Raw genomic sequence first — 14,689 nt, 5'->3', positions numbered from 1 at the left:
ATATCTAGTCTGAAACCTAACAAAGCCCTGACGGCCTTACATCCAAGCACTATAAAACGCTTCACAATAAAATTGCACCCTGCTTGGTGTTGGTTTTCAACTCCATGCTCAGGAATTCAGCAGTCCTCCCTTGCTTTAATATGGCTAACATTAGAGTCTTGCCCAAACCCGGTAGAAATCTATCCGGCCTCCTACCGCCCTATATCCCTTCTAAATCTTGACTATAAGCTATTAACCAAAATCCTGGCGGAAATACTCAAGCCCCTTGTACCGTCTTTAGTACATGAGAACCAGACTGGTTTTGTGGCAGTCGACAGCCCGTAACAAACATCAGGACGGTATTGTCAGTGGTCTGTGATTCCCGGTGCATCGTGTCGAACACGCCTAGAGCCATACTCTCATTAGATGCTGAAAAAGCCTTCAACATGGTGCATTGGGACCACTTATTCCACATCTTGGGCAGATTTAGCTTCCTAACTACATTTATAGACTGGCTCAAAACCTTATATGCGGGCTCCTCCTAACAAATTCTCTGTAATGGGAAGATCTCTGACCCGTGGCATGATCTCCCCCTTTCATTACTAGGCCGAGTCGAGATCATCAAGTCTATCCTCCCCAGGCTTACATTTTTAATGCAGTTATTACCAGTCAAACTTTCCTTAAATGATAAAGCTGCAATAATGAAGTTATGCACAGAATTTATGTGGAAGTCTAGAAAGCCTAGAATCTCTTTGTCCAAACTCCAGATGCCCAAGTCTGGGGGCGGCCTGGGCTTCCCAAATCTAAACCTCTACAATAAAGCTTTGTTAGTCAGGTATGCCATGGACTGGCTATTGGAATCTAATAACTTTACAGTATATAAACTAGATTGTGCTATATTTTAGCCCTTTTATCCGGGTGCCCTGCTTCATACCCCTAAAGCCAAAATCCCAAAACATCCTATCTCATCTTTTTTTCAGGGACACCTATGAGGCATGGGGTTATACTTGCAAAACCTTTAAATGCTCCCCATTACGCACAGATTGGCTACCCATATGGGGAAACCCATTATACCCACCAGGCATAGACAATCCTGTTTTTTGGCCCATATATGCTAAAGGTCTGAGACTCACGATGCAGGTATTTGACCCAGGAGGCAAAGTGATGTCTTTTCACAAATTACAACTTAAATATGGTGTGACACCTAGTGGTCTTTTTCCAATAATGCAGCTGCTCCATTATATCTCCTCTATCTCCAAAAATCCCTATACTTCCTCAGACCTCCCATCTGTTTGCCATTATATGTAAATTTGAAAAACGGACTTTCAAAACAAAGTAATTATATAAAGAATTCATAATAGGATCAGCATCTAAAATACAGAGAGGGCCTGAGGAGCAGTGGCTTAACGACCTACCGACACTGACTGACAGCGACATTCTTTTTAAATATTAGGACAGGACTCTTCGCATTGTAAGATCATCTGTATTGCAAGAAACGCACTTAAAGACAATATATCGAGCATATATATCGCAAGCCCAGAGAAGACATTTCGACCCAGTCTAAAGTGCTGATCTTCTTCTGCAACCTTCATGCATAATATGTGGACCTGCAGGCATATAAAGAAATACTGGAATAAGATACTGAATTATATTCACACAACCCTAAATTTGAGAGTCCATTTACATCCCTTTCCTCTTCTATTCACCAACTTTGATGTTTGGAATTTAGATGCTCAATACCCAACGCATATTCCATTTCTGACTTTATTAGTAACGATAGCACAAAGGCAAATATTGAAATGTTGGCTGTCAAGGAATGCCCCCTCACTCACAGAATTAATATGCTCCCTGCAAAGCACCATGAACTATGATAGATTTGATGTACAGGTTCACTTTGCAAGCTCTACCAACTTTACAAAGCGCTGGGGTCCTCTGGTGAAAGAAGGGAACGATATCTAAAATACTCCCAGTTATGCCTGGAGATTAACAAATACTGTGCCTCAAGAAACAACCCCCCCCCCCCCCTTCATCTCCTACCTGTCTTTCCTCTGTCATCCCTTCCCCCATCCTAATACAGTTTGTTTTTATTACTTATATTGTGTACTCTCTAGAATTTGTGCCATTGTCATGGTCAATATTCCTTTTGGCTGTGTCTGTCTTTTAAAATCCTAGACACTTTACTATTGTCCGATGCACCCTAAATGTATTAATTAACAAGTTCTATATGACATTAGCAGAAGGTGACACGCCATGTTTACTACCAATGTATTCTGTATTTTTGGCCGTGCGTGTTACACAATTCTTCTGTATGTTGTTGCACAATTCTTGTGTACATTGTATTCACATTTGGGTACTTATGTATTATCTGGGCGCCCGATTTTTTCATTGCATGCCACTACTTAAGGCATACGATGCGATTTTTCATTGTAAAGACCCGATTTTTAATTGTTTAGTCAACCATGGGTGATTTCATACCCCCACTATCCAACTACGCATGGAATTGATTTTATATAGTGTGGCGAGCACAGCGAGCCACCAAGCCCGAGGTGTATATAAAGCATATAGCATATATAATTTTTTTTTATATAACTCCTTGTTGGTGGGGGTGATTACAGCGACTACTGTTAGTGAATTTAAATCGAAACTGGTTGTATTTTTGGCCACTAAGGGAATCCTATAGATATGACTTATTCAAGTCAGTAGTTACAATTTAGATAGGTTGAACTCCATGGACTAATGTCTTTTTTTCAGCCTTAATTACTATGTTATGATGTATGTTACAAACACACAGTAGGTACTGTGAGAATATTACACATCTATGAAGCATTGCAGCACAGCAGTTGTAGACAGGTTGGCATTCTAATACATTTTGTCATCTTAGATGCAAACTGAAATCCTTCCTCCTCTTAGCCACGAGCAGGTCGCATGTGTGGCCTCATTGAGATTGTGACTTGCTGTGTCCGTGTGTCATCCATTTGCAGAAACAAATACACCCATGCTAGCCTATAAATAACAGATGTGTTCCCAGTGCATGTGCATACCCACGGGCATTCTACTTACTGCAATCAGAATCAGTGGATACTGGGTCTAGAGTTCACCACAAAGGGATGGGCCAGCTTCTTAAGAAAAGGAACATAATACAGAAGTAAGTGGGAGCGCTATAGAAGTACAAACAATAGTGTTTAATAAAATCTCAAATTGCCCAGTAGCAAAAAAAACATTTGATTCCTACAATATGATATACATACATACATACATACATACATACATACCAATGAAATATAACTAGAATGAAAGTGCAAATTATTGAGAGCTGTCCTCTTTAAGACATTAGAGACAAATGTTCTTAAAGAGAATATACAGTATTTCTCTATATGAACAATATATTTGTGACTGTGCAGTAGCAATGAGCAATTAACCCCTGCAGTGGTGGGGGGGGGTGGCGTTTAGGGAGCGCTTCCCACAGCTGAGTGTCCCAGGGCCGGGTAGCACTGCTGTGCACTAGATCAGCCACTGCCCGGCCCTGCCCCCAGCAACCTGGCTGAGCAGGTAGGAGCTGGAGCCGTGCAGTGGCTGAACGACACCAAGGTGAGGGAGACCGTGGCAATTCTGGAAATTTTACGGTACTGCTTTCCTAGCACGGTGCCCACGATCTAGTTTGTATGTGTGGGGCTTATATCTCAAGCATCTCATCCATCTTCTGTGTTTGTGCGGCATAAGATGCATGAGATGATGTGATCGACGAGATTTTTACATTGCAAGCATCTCATGCATCTTATGTGTTTGTGCGGCATAAGATGCATGAGATGATGCAATCGACGAGATTTTTACATTGGAATCAATGTAAAAAGGCCCCAAAACCCCAATTTTAATTGCTAACCCCCCCCCTCATGGGTGAAATGGCCCCCCCATTGTTAACGCCACCCCACTATTGACGCAAACCCGAAGCTTGGCGAGCGCAGTGAGCCCGCGAGGGGCAGCGGTACGCGTCCTCCGACCTTTTCATACCCCCACTATCCACGTCGGCGTGGAGTTGATTTTATGGTACTCTTTACCTAGAACGGCGCCCATCGCAACCATCGAATGCACTAAAAAACGGGTGCGATGCGATGGCCGCGATTTCCCATAGGGACCAATGTTAAAAGTGAGATTGGACGCGATTTTAGTGTTCAATGCCTCAATGCCCGCGATTTTTACATAGGAAACAATGTTAAATGGGCCACAGAGCCCAAATAGTCACCGTGAAGTCTGAAATGGCCCCCACAATTGTTAACGCCACCCCACGATCAACGTCAACCCGAAGCGTGGCGAGCGCGGACACCTGTGAAGCCCGCGAAGGGACGCGTTTACCTGTGAAGGTATCCGCGTCCCCTCGCGGGGCTCGCTGCGCTCGCCACGCTGCGGGCTCGGTGGCTCGCTGCGCTCGCCACACTATTCTATTCTCAACTCCACGCCGACGTGGATAGTGGGGGTATGAAAAGGTCGGAGGACGCGTACCGCCGCCCCTCCCGGGCTCGCTGCGCTCGCCACGCTTCGGGTTGACGTTGATCGTGGGGTGGCGTTAACAATTGTGGGGGCCATTTCACAGTTCAAGGGCACTATTAGGGCTCTGTGGCCCATTTAACATTGTTTCCTATGGCCAAATCGCGGGCATTGAGGCATTTAACAGTAAAATCGCGTCCAATCACAGTTTTAACATTGATCCCTATGGGAAAATCGCGGGCATCGCGTCGCACCCGTTTTTTATGTACCCGCGATGCCCGCGATTTTTTACCCCCGACGCCCGCGATGCCAATCGCGGGCGCCATTCTAGGTAAAGAGTACCGATTTTATATAGTGTGGCGAGCGCAGCAAGGCGAGCGGACACGGAATACATGTAAAGTAGTACGCGTCCCCTCGCGGGGCTCGCCACGCTTCGGGCTCGGTGGCTCGCTGCGCTCGCCACACTATATAAAATCAGTACCTTAAACTTAAGGCATACAATCAATGAGATGGGCGCCGTGCTAGGAAAGCAGTACCAATTTTACAGTAATGCCAGTGTTAGCACTGAAGCATAGCCCTGAAAATTTTCGGGATTACCACTGAAGGGGTTAATGGTCCCACCTGGATGGTTGTTTTATGAATAAGTATATATTGGTGGAGATTTAGCTGGTATCCATATTATCCAGATTTACACTATTTTTCCAGTTTTATTCAAATAGTGGAAATATATGAATAAGCCGGAAACACGGTTCCGTGACTTCAAATAATGGAAACTGATAGATAGTAATCCGTACTCACCTGTGCCGAATGTCCAGGACCTCTATAACATATGCTTCCTATTTATGTGATGTTATATACATACTTATAGGTGTTAGATGGTCTGCTAACTGTCATACCACAGTCTGGGTAATTGGTCTCTCAATAGCAGCAAAGAATGGAGATGCAGCAGCTCTGACCAGCAATGCTCTCTGTCACATACATCTGGTAGATAATGTCACTAATATTCGAATCATCAGCTCTCATACAGTATGCTGGTCAATTCGTTGTGTAGAGACGCACCTATGGTTGCGTAAGGTGCCAGTATCATAATGCTTTTTCTTGGCCTGAGGCACTGGTTCATCAGAAGGGTAAAAAATTTTTTTTTTCTTCTTAGCAATTTGAGAATTTAATAAATCTGATTATATTTACTCGTGTAGCAATCCCACTCCCTTCTGTAATTACAAATGATGAGCGTTTGCCATGATTAGCAGGTAAAACAAGCTAGGACTCATTTGTGTACGACCCCATAGAAATAATGTTTTCAAAAGTGTATGTGGTGGAAGGCAGGGAAAGCATTCATTTATTTATTCAAAATTGATTCATATATATATTTTTTTTAATTCAATGATTAATTTAGAACATGAAATGAAATTTAAAAAAAAAAGCTAATCACAACAGAGAAAAGGCCATAAAAGAATACTATTTCACTGATTCAGTGTCCAATAACAGTGTTTGGCCCATTGAAGACCTTTTTCTTTATTTACAGACCTAAACAATGGTTTTCTGCAAGCTATGCAACCATTTTATTGAGTTATTTGATTGCACTGGCTTGGATTCTTTGATTTAACTTACCCGCCTCAAATCGCAATTGCAGGAAAAGGACATGCCTTATGATACTTTTCAGGCGATCGGTCGCAGCAATGTGTCAGAATAACATAAACAGTGCCCAGATAGCACTGGTAGATGGGGGCCTTAACTTTGAATATCCAACTCCATTTATTTATTTTTTTGCAGTTACCCATCATAAGTACTGTGTATGTTGTGAATTTGACATTTTTATCAGGTGTCCCACCGAAGATATTAGAGGTCAATTCAGGTGAAAAACAAAAAAAAAGGGATTTCACAGTGCTCTAATTGAAAACTTAGGAAAAGTAGATAACTGAAATTTGTTTGGCAAATCCTTGTATATAGTTATTCCCCAAAAAAATTACACTTCTGAAATTTTCTTCTCACTGAAATACAATCCAAAAATAGATTATTTTTTTTTTTTTTTTATTTTGCCACTTTAGTTGAGTGGTTCCCATCCTCGGATGCAGTGAGGTAATGGTGGTAATGTTTCTCCGCTGTCCTGCGCTGAGGATCAGGTATGCTGGAGAGAGAGGTGACTATCACAAAAGGAAGCATATACTCTTCACCTACTTCTCCAGTTGGGGGGAAAGTTCCTCTACACTGAGTGATTAGTTTGGAAAAATCAAATGTTTTATTTTCACAACTAGTTGGAAAGACTGTTTTAGACTAATGGCTAATTATTGAAAATATTGATCCCAATTTAATTCTACCTTTGGTGTTCTGTGTGACTCAATATGCGCAACTAAATTGAAAATTTGTTTCTCCATTGAGTTTGTTTTTTTATTATTCTTTGTAGTATGTACAGTATCAATAAAAAAATACGGTAATTGTGTATTAGCAGGGAGCCCACTAAGCGATTTGCTTAATGGGCTATTCTGCGTAGTGAAATCGCATCGCATCGCATGCTATTTTTCATTGTATAAGCACCCATACCATGAGATGTGATGGTACTTCATTTTAAAAGCACCCATGCACACCCTCACTATCCACGTCACCCCGGAGTGTGGCAAGCGGATGTGGTTACGCGTCCTCCCGCCCTTTTCATACCCCCACTATCCACGTCGGAGTGGAGTTGATTTAATAAAGTGTGGCGAGCCACCGAGCCCGAAGCGTGGCTAGCGGACGTGGAATACATGTAAAGTAATCCACGTCCCCTCGCGGGGCTCGCTGCGCTTGCCACGCTTTGGGACACTTTAGAAAATCAACTCCACTCCGACGTGGATAGTGGGGGTATGAAAAGGTTGGGAGGACGCGTAACCGCCATGCTTCGGGGTGACGTGGATAGTGGGGGTGTGCATGGGTGCTTTTAAAATGATGATGTGATTTGGATGGATTGTAAGCTTGCATTGTTAGCATCTTGCCAGAAAATGTTATATAACAAAGAACTGCTTACTCTCGTATACATACATTCTCAAATATGTTGGATAATTTGATAGTATAAACATTTTTTATATAGATGTAATTTGTACAGTTTGTCTCTTTTTTTTCTTTACAGACTTTTGCATGGGTGCAGCTTGGGTCAGACAATGCAGAAAAGCCACATGCTTCTGAACTTCCACAGACCATGACATTGAACATCGCCAATGGCCTCTCTGCTACAGCTAACAAATCCTTCCCATCTTTCATAAAAGTAAGGTATAGCTGTGGTAGATGAGAAATCTTACTTTTCAACTTTTGTTATTGGAACATTTAATATTAAGGCATCATTGAAATAGCGTTCAAGATGTGGGCAAGGTTTAGTTTATGTAGCCATTAGACTGAAAGAGGCACTTTTTTTTTTAATGGAATACCTTTACTATGCAACAAATTGGTGTCCTAAATCTTATAGCAATATCTGAAACATCACACTCCTTGCATGTTTATTGCTGTTGCATTTGGGGCCCCTGAGAACTAAAGTTATAAAAACTTTGTGTAGTTTCAGGAATTTGTAGGTTAATTAAGTCAATAATTTTTGAAGCTTGAGTACCTTATAACCGGAAGTAGGTGTGACTTAATAACCATAAAGTAGGCCACAATAAAGGAGAACAAGGAGTTCACAGTGGTTCAGCTGCCCCGGGGGCTTTGGTTCCTCTGGGCTTTTTCTTAGCATGTTGGACTTGCTCCCATCTGGCCTGTCTTGGGAGGGTAGAGAGCAGTGCATTCGGGGGAGAGAAAGCCTGCCAGTCTGGGAGAGTGATGGTGTCCAGTCCCTATGATGAGCAGAAGTCAGGGCGGTCTGGAGAGTGAAGAGTCTGCCTCCGTGGGAAACCTGAATAGAGAGTGGGAAGCCCCATCTGTACTTGATGTCTTTCTTATGCAGTGCTTCTGTAAGGGGTTTCAACAGTCCGTGTTTTTAGAGCGTGCGCCAGGAATGATCCTGGAAGATCTATAGATGGGTGCCATTGAATTCCACCCCCTCTAACGAGCGGACTCTCTGGAGAATATCTTCCTTCTGCAAATAGTAGTGGACTCGACAGATCACATCCCGTGGGCGTTAAGAAGCTGGGCTTTTCGGGTGTCGTGCTCTGTGTGCCTGATCAAACTCAATTGATTTGTTCAGGTCTAGACCCAGGATTTCCCAGAATATCTTGTTGAGAGCATCTATGAGGCCAGAGGGGGGACATCTTCCGGTAGGCCACGAATGCAGATGTTGTTCCTGCGTCCTCTGTTATCCAGATCGTCTAATTTGGTTTGCATAGCTCTCATACTTGTAGACCAGGCATGTCTAAACTGTGGCCCTCCAGCATGCCTTGCCATAGTTTTGTCATTCCCTAATAGGAAATCTGTGGCAAGGCATGATGGGACTTTTATTTTCACAACAGCTGGAGGGTCATAGTTAGGACATGCCTGTTGTAGACTGTTGGGTAACTGTGTCCTGGAGACGTGATAGTTGGGAATGTATCGTGTCGCAGTCCTCTTCAATAGTAAGCACCCGAGAGCCCAGATGAGAAACTTCATGTTGTATCTAGGAAATCTGAGATTGCAAAGATTCGTTGAGACTGTTTTCGAGCACCCGCAGGTCCTGCTTAGTAGGAAGTGACCGGACGTGGGATAAGATTTCCGCAATCTCACCCTGTAGCTGGGGCATATGGTCATGGGCGTCTCCAGACAGCGAAGCAGCAGACATGGCTGAAACAGGGTAGACAGTGTCTTCAGTCTGTACCTCAGTACGGTCTGCAGAGCGGGGGCCAGTTAGATAGGAGTGCAAGTTCTGTTGGGCAGAATCTTCTCGTGGCTTATTTTGAGAACCTCATCCTGTTTTGCCTATTAGAAAAGTGGTGTGTTAGGAGGGACATATGAAATTGCACTGTATGTAGCATGGTTTACGAAGGTCACATTCCCCCGTTAGTGGAGCCTCATGGGGGGAGCAGCAGCACCTACATTAGGGTAGAGGTGCAGGTTAAAATCTTTCTGCACATGTTACATTTTTCACACCTGCAGTGTAAGGGCCTTTATTTTCATGGATGGGTTCTGCATCAAAGAATAGATTTCTTAGCGACAATAGACACTTACTGTAGGCATTTTCCGGAGCCTTGGCTTCTAACACATGTTGGGTTAATATTTTCTTCCAGTTCGGAAACTGGTTGGTGCTTTCACGGAGTGTTAGTAATTTTCAGATGCCTGGGTGCTGGGCATTATTTTCAGATGCCCAGTGGGAGGAACATTAGATCTGGTTCAGAAGAGAACTTGGTGCAAATCGCATCCTCTGGAAAAGATTCATAGAAAAAGGGGGGTATTCAATCCCGGCAAATATTTCACCAGGCGAAAAATTTGCAATTTTCATCCGTTTTTTGAGGCAAATTCGACTTGCCCTAGTCAATCCCAGTGCTGAATTTTTGCCATTGGGCAAAAAATCCAGCATCAGAGAAGACAGAGTGGATCAGAGAAATTGCAGCGAATTAACGAATTTTGGTTAATTGAAACGGCATTGGCAAAAATGCACTCAAAAATGGGTGAAAACACGTGTCGGCAAATTATTGCTGATTTTTTGCTTGGCCAGGAAATCGCCTGGGATTGAATACCCCCTATGCCCTCTCTTCATTTGAAAGAGTGGCAAAACATCACTTAAACGCCTTCACACAAAACATCAATAACAACCAGCATAACTTTAAATTCAAATATTATAGTAAAAACCAGTTCGAATTTTTTAAGATATTCTATGAGGAAAACCGATTATAACCAATACCCACTACAAGACCATAGATTTCAATAGTTTTACACTGACATCCAGCGCACACCACTCCAATTTGTTAAGTAGGGTATCAACAGGACAATTCTTGAAGGTGTACCCACACCATTTCCAGAGGTTAGCTCATTGACCTTAAGAGTCCACCGCCACTATGTTTTATCACTACCACGCTTCCCTGGGTTGTGGTGAAGAGTGGTATTGACCCATACTATTGATTTTCTCCTTTCAGATGGCATCATTGCTTCGGTACATCTGCTAGAATGGAAATTGGTGTTTTTCTCAAACATATTCCTTGTTCAGAATGCTAAAGGCAAATTTTTTTCCTGTAAACACCAGGTTGTGGGTAGATCATTAATGTATGGAATTTCTTCGATCTGTGATCCACAGCAGGAAGCCAACAACTATTTGACCTCATTGGATGTTAGAAAAGCATATCTCATTGTTCTGATTTGGGCAGGACATTCTTGCCTCCTACAACTTGATTGCTATCAATTCCAGGCACTACCATTCAGAATTGCAGTTGTTCCACTACTCTTTACCAAGATTACACTGGTGATGTAAAACTCACTGGACAAAGAAGGTATCACTATCATACCATATTTAGACGATCTTCCCATGAAGACAGGTTTAGCTACTTAGTTACGACAGCACTTATATTGCACAATTCAGACACTCCAGGATCACTGGTTGAGTTTTTTTACACGTTTTAGAAAGGATTTTCTTGCCTGAGTCCATAGCACAGACCCCTACATAATTTAGTCATATCAGTACCTTGTTTGTCAATCTTGTTGTGCATGAAGCTGTTAGGCACAGTAATTTCAGCCAGTGAGACCAGTATGCCAAGTTCCATTAATGGGAATTCCAGTGGGAAACTCTGCAAAATTCAATTTGATGCTCTGCATCCTTCTCTTCGTTTAGTTCAGTCACACAGCACTCATCAATCTCTATAATGGTGGATTGTTCCCGTTCATCTCCTCCAAGGTCAATCTTTGTGACCACAGATGCAAGTCTTCTCGGATTAGGTGCTGTAGCATTACATATTCACATCTAAGGCCTTTTGTCACTGTCATTTGCATGAGCTCGAGGCAATCTTTCTGGCTTTCATAAAAGTTAATTCTGTCTTGGCTGGCTGACCAGATCATATTAAGCTAGACACCTTCCAATGAGCCATGCAGATGGTGGCGTGCTGAAACTTTAAATAGGTCCCGGATGATGTCTTCCACTTTGTCCAAACCTGCTCCCACATGGTCCTAATGCACCTTCCTCTACTGCAGGCATTCCCAACCACGGTCCTCAGGGCACACCAACAGTGCAGGTTTTAGTGATATCCAGGCTTGAGCACAGGTGACTTCATTAGTATCTGAAGGATTCTGATTAAACCATCTGTGCTGAAGCCTGGATATCACTAAAACCTGCACTGTTGGTGTGCCTTGAGGACCATGGTTGGGAATGCCTGCTCTAGTGGCTTTGACTGCCTGGCTTTTGAGTCCAACCTTTTGGAAGCTAAATGTTTCTCTCCTTTTGTAGTTTGCACTATGCAATGAGCCTAGAAAACTGTTTCATCACACATTTATCACCGAGTGTGAAGATCCATTTCTTGTGGTTTGAACAGAGGCGGACTCATAAATCTAATCTATGTGCCTCTCATTTCTCTTTTATCCTGGTGACACAGCTCACATTGGGATCTAGGAGGGTCCATCGGAGCCAGGCACCTATGCTAAACCTTTTCAGAGAGGCAGGCTCCTCCCTTCCGCTTCCCATCATGCCCCAGTTCGTTTTAGGTGCCCACAGGAGTGGGTGCTATGCTTAATGGGCTGCTGATACAGCCACACAGAGAGTTAGCTAGGTGTTTATTTTTTTTATACATTTTTGCACTTTGTTAGGTAGGCGCAGTGTGAGGATTCTATAAGAATCCTCACACTGATAGCGCAGCAGGGGCTGACAGAAGCGCATCCTGTCAGCACCCTGTGTGCAGAGAGATGCTGTCTGGTCTCTCTGCACAGTGCTTTTAACTTCTCTACAGGAAAGTTTCCTGGGCCCTGAGGCACTCCAGAACCGGCTCCCCGCAGGTGGGGATCATAGGTGACGGAGTTCCTCCGCGATGGCGGCCGCCATCTTGGTTGTGGCTTACAGGCTGAACTCCATAGGAGATTGCAGCCTGTCACAGTAGCCTGGATGATGGGCGATTCCAAGTGACCCCCTGCCGAGGGGAGGCACTTGGAAGAGGAGAGATCTCATGCCAGGAGCGGTTACAGGAGGTAGATGGCGCCAAAGAGCCACATACCCCACTGTACATGAGAGGGTCCCCGGCAGACAGATAAGTACTGGCATACATTGATTTGGTACTGTCGCCTGACATTTTTGTACTGTGTTGTAAACATGACTGAAAGGCATTCTGCTGGTATGGGGGAGGGAGCCCTTATCACACAAGTCTGTGGACTTTCTTTTAACCCCTGAACAAATGACTCAAGGGGATATTTGCCCTGCATGTGCGACTGGGCCCAGAGGAGCACAAGCTCAGGAGGTGATACAGCCTGAACCTGCATGGGCTGCGGCCCTGTGCAGATCTGTTACTGCTTTAGTACAGGTTTTGAATAAACAGAGGGATGAGCTGGTTAATTATCCTAGGCCATTGTCATCCTCTCAACAATCTCCTGGTTCTTTTCCTTTAACTCAAATGGATCCTGCCTTTCTGCAGGTGATGCAGGATACTGCTCAGGGCATAGGTAGGCTAAATACCTTTACGGAGCAGTTTTCAAAGGAGCCTGAGATGGCCTCTAGACTTTCCATAGCTTCTTCTCCTGTCTTATATAAGGATTCAGAGGAGGAAGGAGAATGCGAGGAAGAAATATCATGGGACCAGAGGAATGATATGGAAAGTTCTGTCCCTGGTGTTGATGATTTAATTCTAGCTGTTAAACAGGCTTTGAATTTGTCTGAGGAAAATAAAGCCAATACACAGGGAGTTTTCAAAAGACAAAGGAGAGAGGCAATTACTTTTCCCTCGGAAGAGGGTTTACAGGACCTGCTAGGAGGGGCTTAGAAAACACCCGATAAGAGACCCCAAATGCCAAAAAAGTTCTTAAACCTATATCCCATGCCGGAGGAGCATGTCAAATTATGGGGAAAAGTTCCCTTAGTGGACGCTCCATTAGCTAGGTTATCAAAAGCTACTGTGTTGCAGGTGCAGGGCGGTACGGTGTTCAAGGACCCTGTGGACAAAAAGTTAGAGGGTTGTCTTAAAGCAATTTTTGAAGGTGTGGATTATACCCATAGGCCATTGATTGCTTCAGCATGGGTGTCCAAAGCTATGATTGTTTGGGCAAATTCCATGTGTGGTATGTTGCAACCTGATTCAGAGGTTTTTGCTCTAGCTGAAAAGTTTAGAGCGGCGGCAGAATACAATTTGGAGGCTGGTGAGGAGGCTATTACTATGGCATCCAAGGTGTCAGCAGTGGCTCAGGGCATGGGATGCAGACAATGAGTCCAAAAAGTCTTTAGAAGCATTGGCTTTTAAAGGTGATTTATTGTTTGGTTCAGAGTTAGAAGCCATTATTAAACAGGCTATGGGTGGGAGAAGTACTTTTCTTTCCACACCAGCAGCAAAACAGCATTCGATATTTTCTGCCTTTCGCTCCTCCTTTCGGCACTCCATCAGAGGAGGTGCTTCATTTAAGGGACAGTCCAGTAGAGGACGTTTTCAGACAGGAAAAGGGAAAGCTCCAAAATCCCATTTTGGGGCCTGTACAAAAAAGCAGGCTTCAAAGGGTGAAAAGAAGCCTTCAGCATGACTGCCAGGAGACTCCCCAATCTGCACTCAGGGTGGGGGTCGCCTCTTGCAATACCGGGACACTTGGACCTTATTATTCCAGGAACCTTTGCTTCTCAATGTGGTATCCCCAAGGTTACAGGATAAACCTGAAGGAAGTTCCTCCAAGTTCTGCCTACACCTTTCACCGGAGAGGCTCGCATCAAAAAGGCGTGGTGATCCCAGTACCGTGAGAGGAGAGAAAGAAGGGGTTTAAGCCATTCTATTCTTAGTACCCAAACCGGACTACCAGTCCGACCAATTCTGAATTTGAAGTCGTTAAATCTGTATTTTTGGGTGGATCATTTCAGAATGGAATCTCTGAGGTTGGTTCTGCTGAGCCTAGAACCAGCAGAATTCTTAGCATCAGTGGACATCCAGGACGCATATTTACACGTTTCTATCTGTGCAGATCATCAGTCTCTACTGCGATTTGCAATAGGGGATCTGCATCTACAGTTTCAGGCACTACCCTTTGGGCTGGCCAGCGTCCCAAGAGTGTTGACAGCAGTACTCCGACAAAAAGGAATAGTGGTTATTCCTTATTTGGACGACCTTCTGTTCAAGGCAGTGTCTGCAGAAAGATTGCAACAGGACCTCTCAGAGGCTATTCAGTTTTTGAAAAATCACGGCTGGATTCTGAA

General features: G+C 43.8%; 1 protein-coding gene across 3 annotated transcripts in view; it reads left to right on the top strand.

The window, feature by feature from the left end:
- The window catches only part of MRTFA (myocardin related transcription factor A), a 157,622-nt gene that overhangs the window by 72,777 nt on the left and 70,156 nt on the right, over nucleotides 1-14,689 (top strand). For all 3 annotated transcript variants that reach the window (XM_083156644.1, XM_083156645.1, XM_083156646.1), the window contains one exon: nucleotides 7,565-7,699. In XM_083156644.1, the coding sequence (XP_083012770.1) occupies nucleotides 7,565-7,699 (135 nt within the window). The remainder of the gene's footprint in view (nucleotides 1-7,564; nucleotides 7,700-14,689) is intronic.

This window comes from Crinia signifera, chromosome 8 (genome assembly GCF_055691185.1).
Source record: "Crinia signifera chromosome 8, ASM5569118v1, whole genome shotgun sequence".
Lineage (NCBI taxonomy): Eukaryota > Metazoa > Chordata > Amphibia > Anura > Myobatrachidae > Crinia > Crinia signifera.
This window is presented reverse-complemented; position numbering and strand designations above follow the sequence as displayed.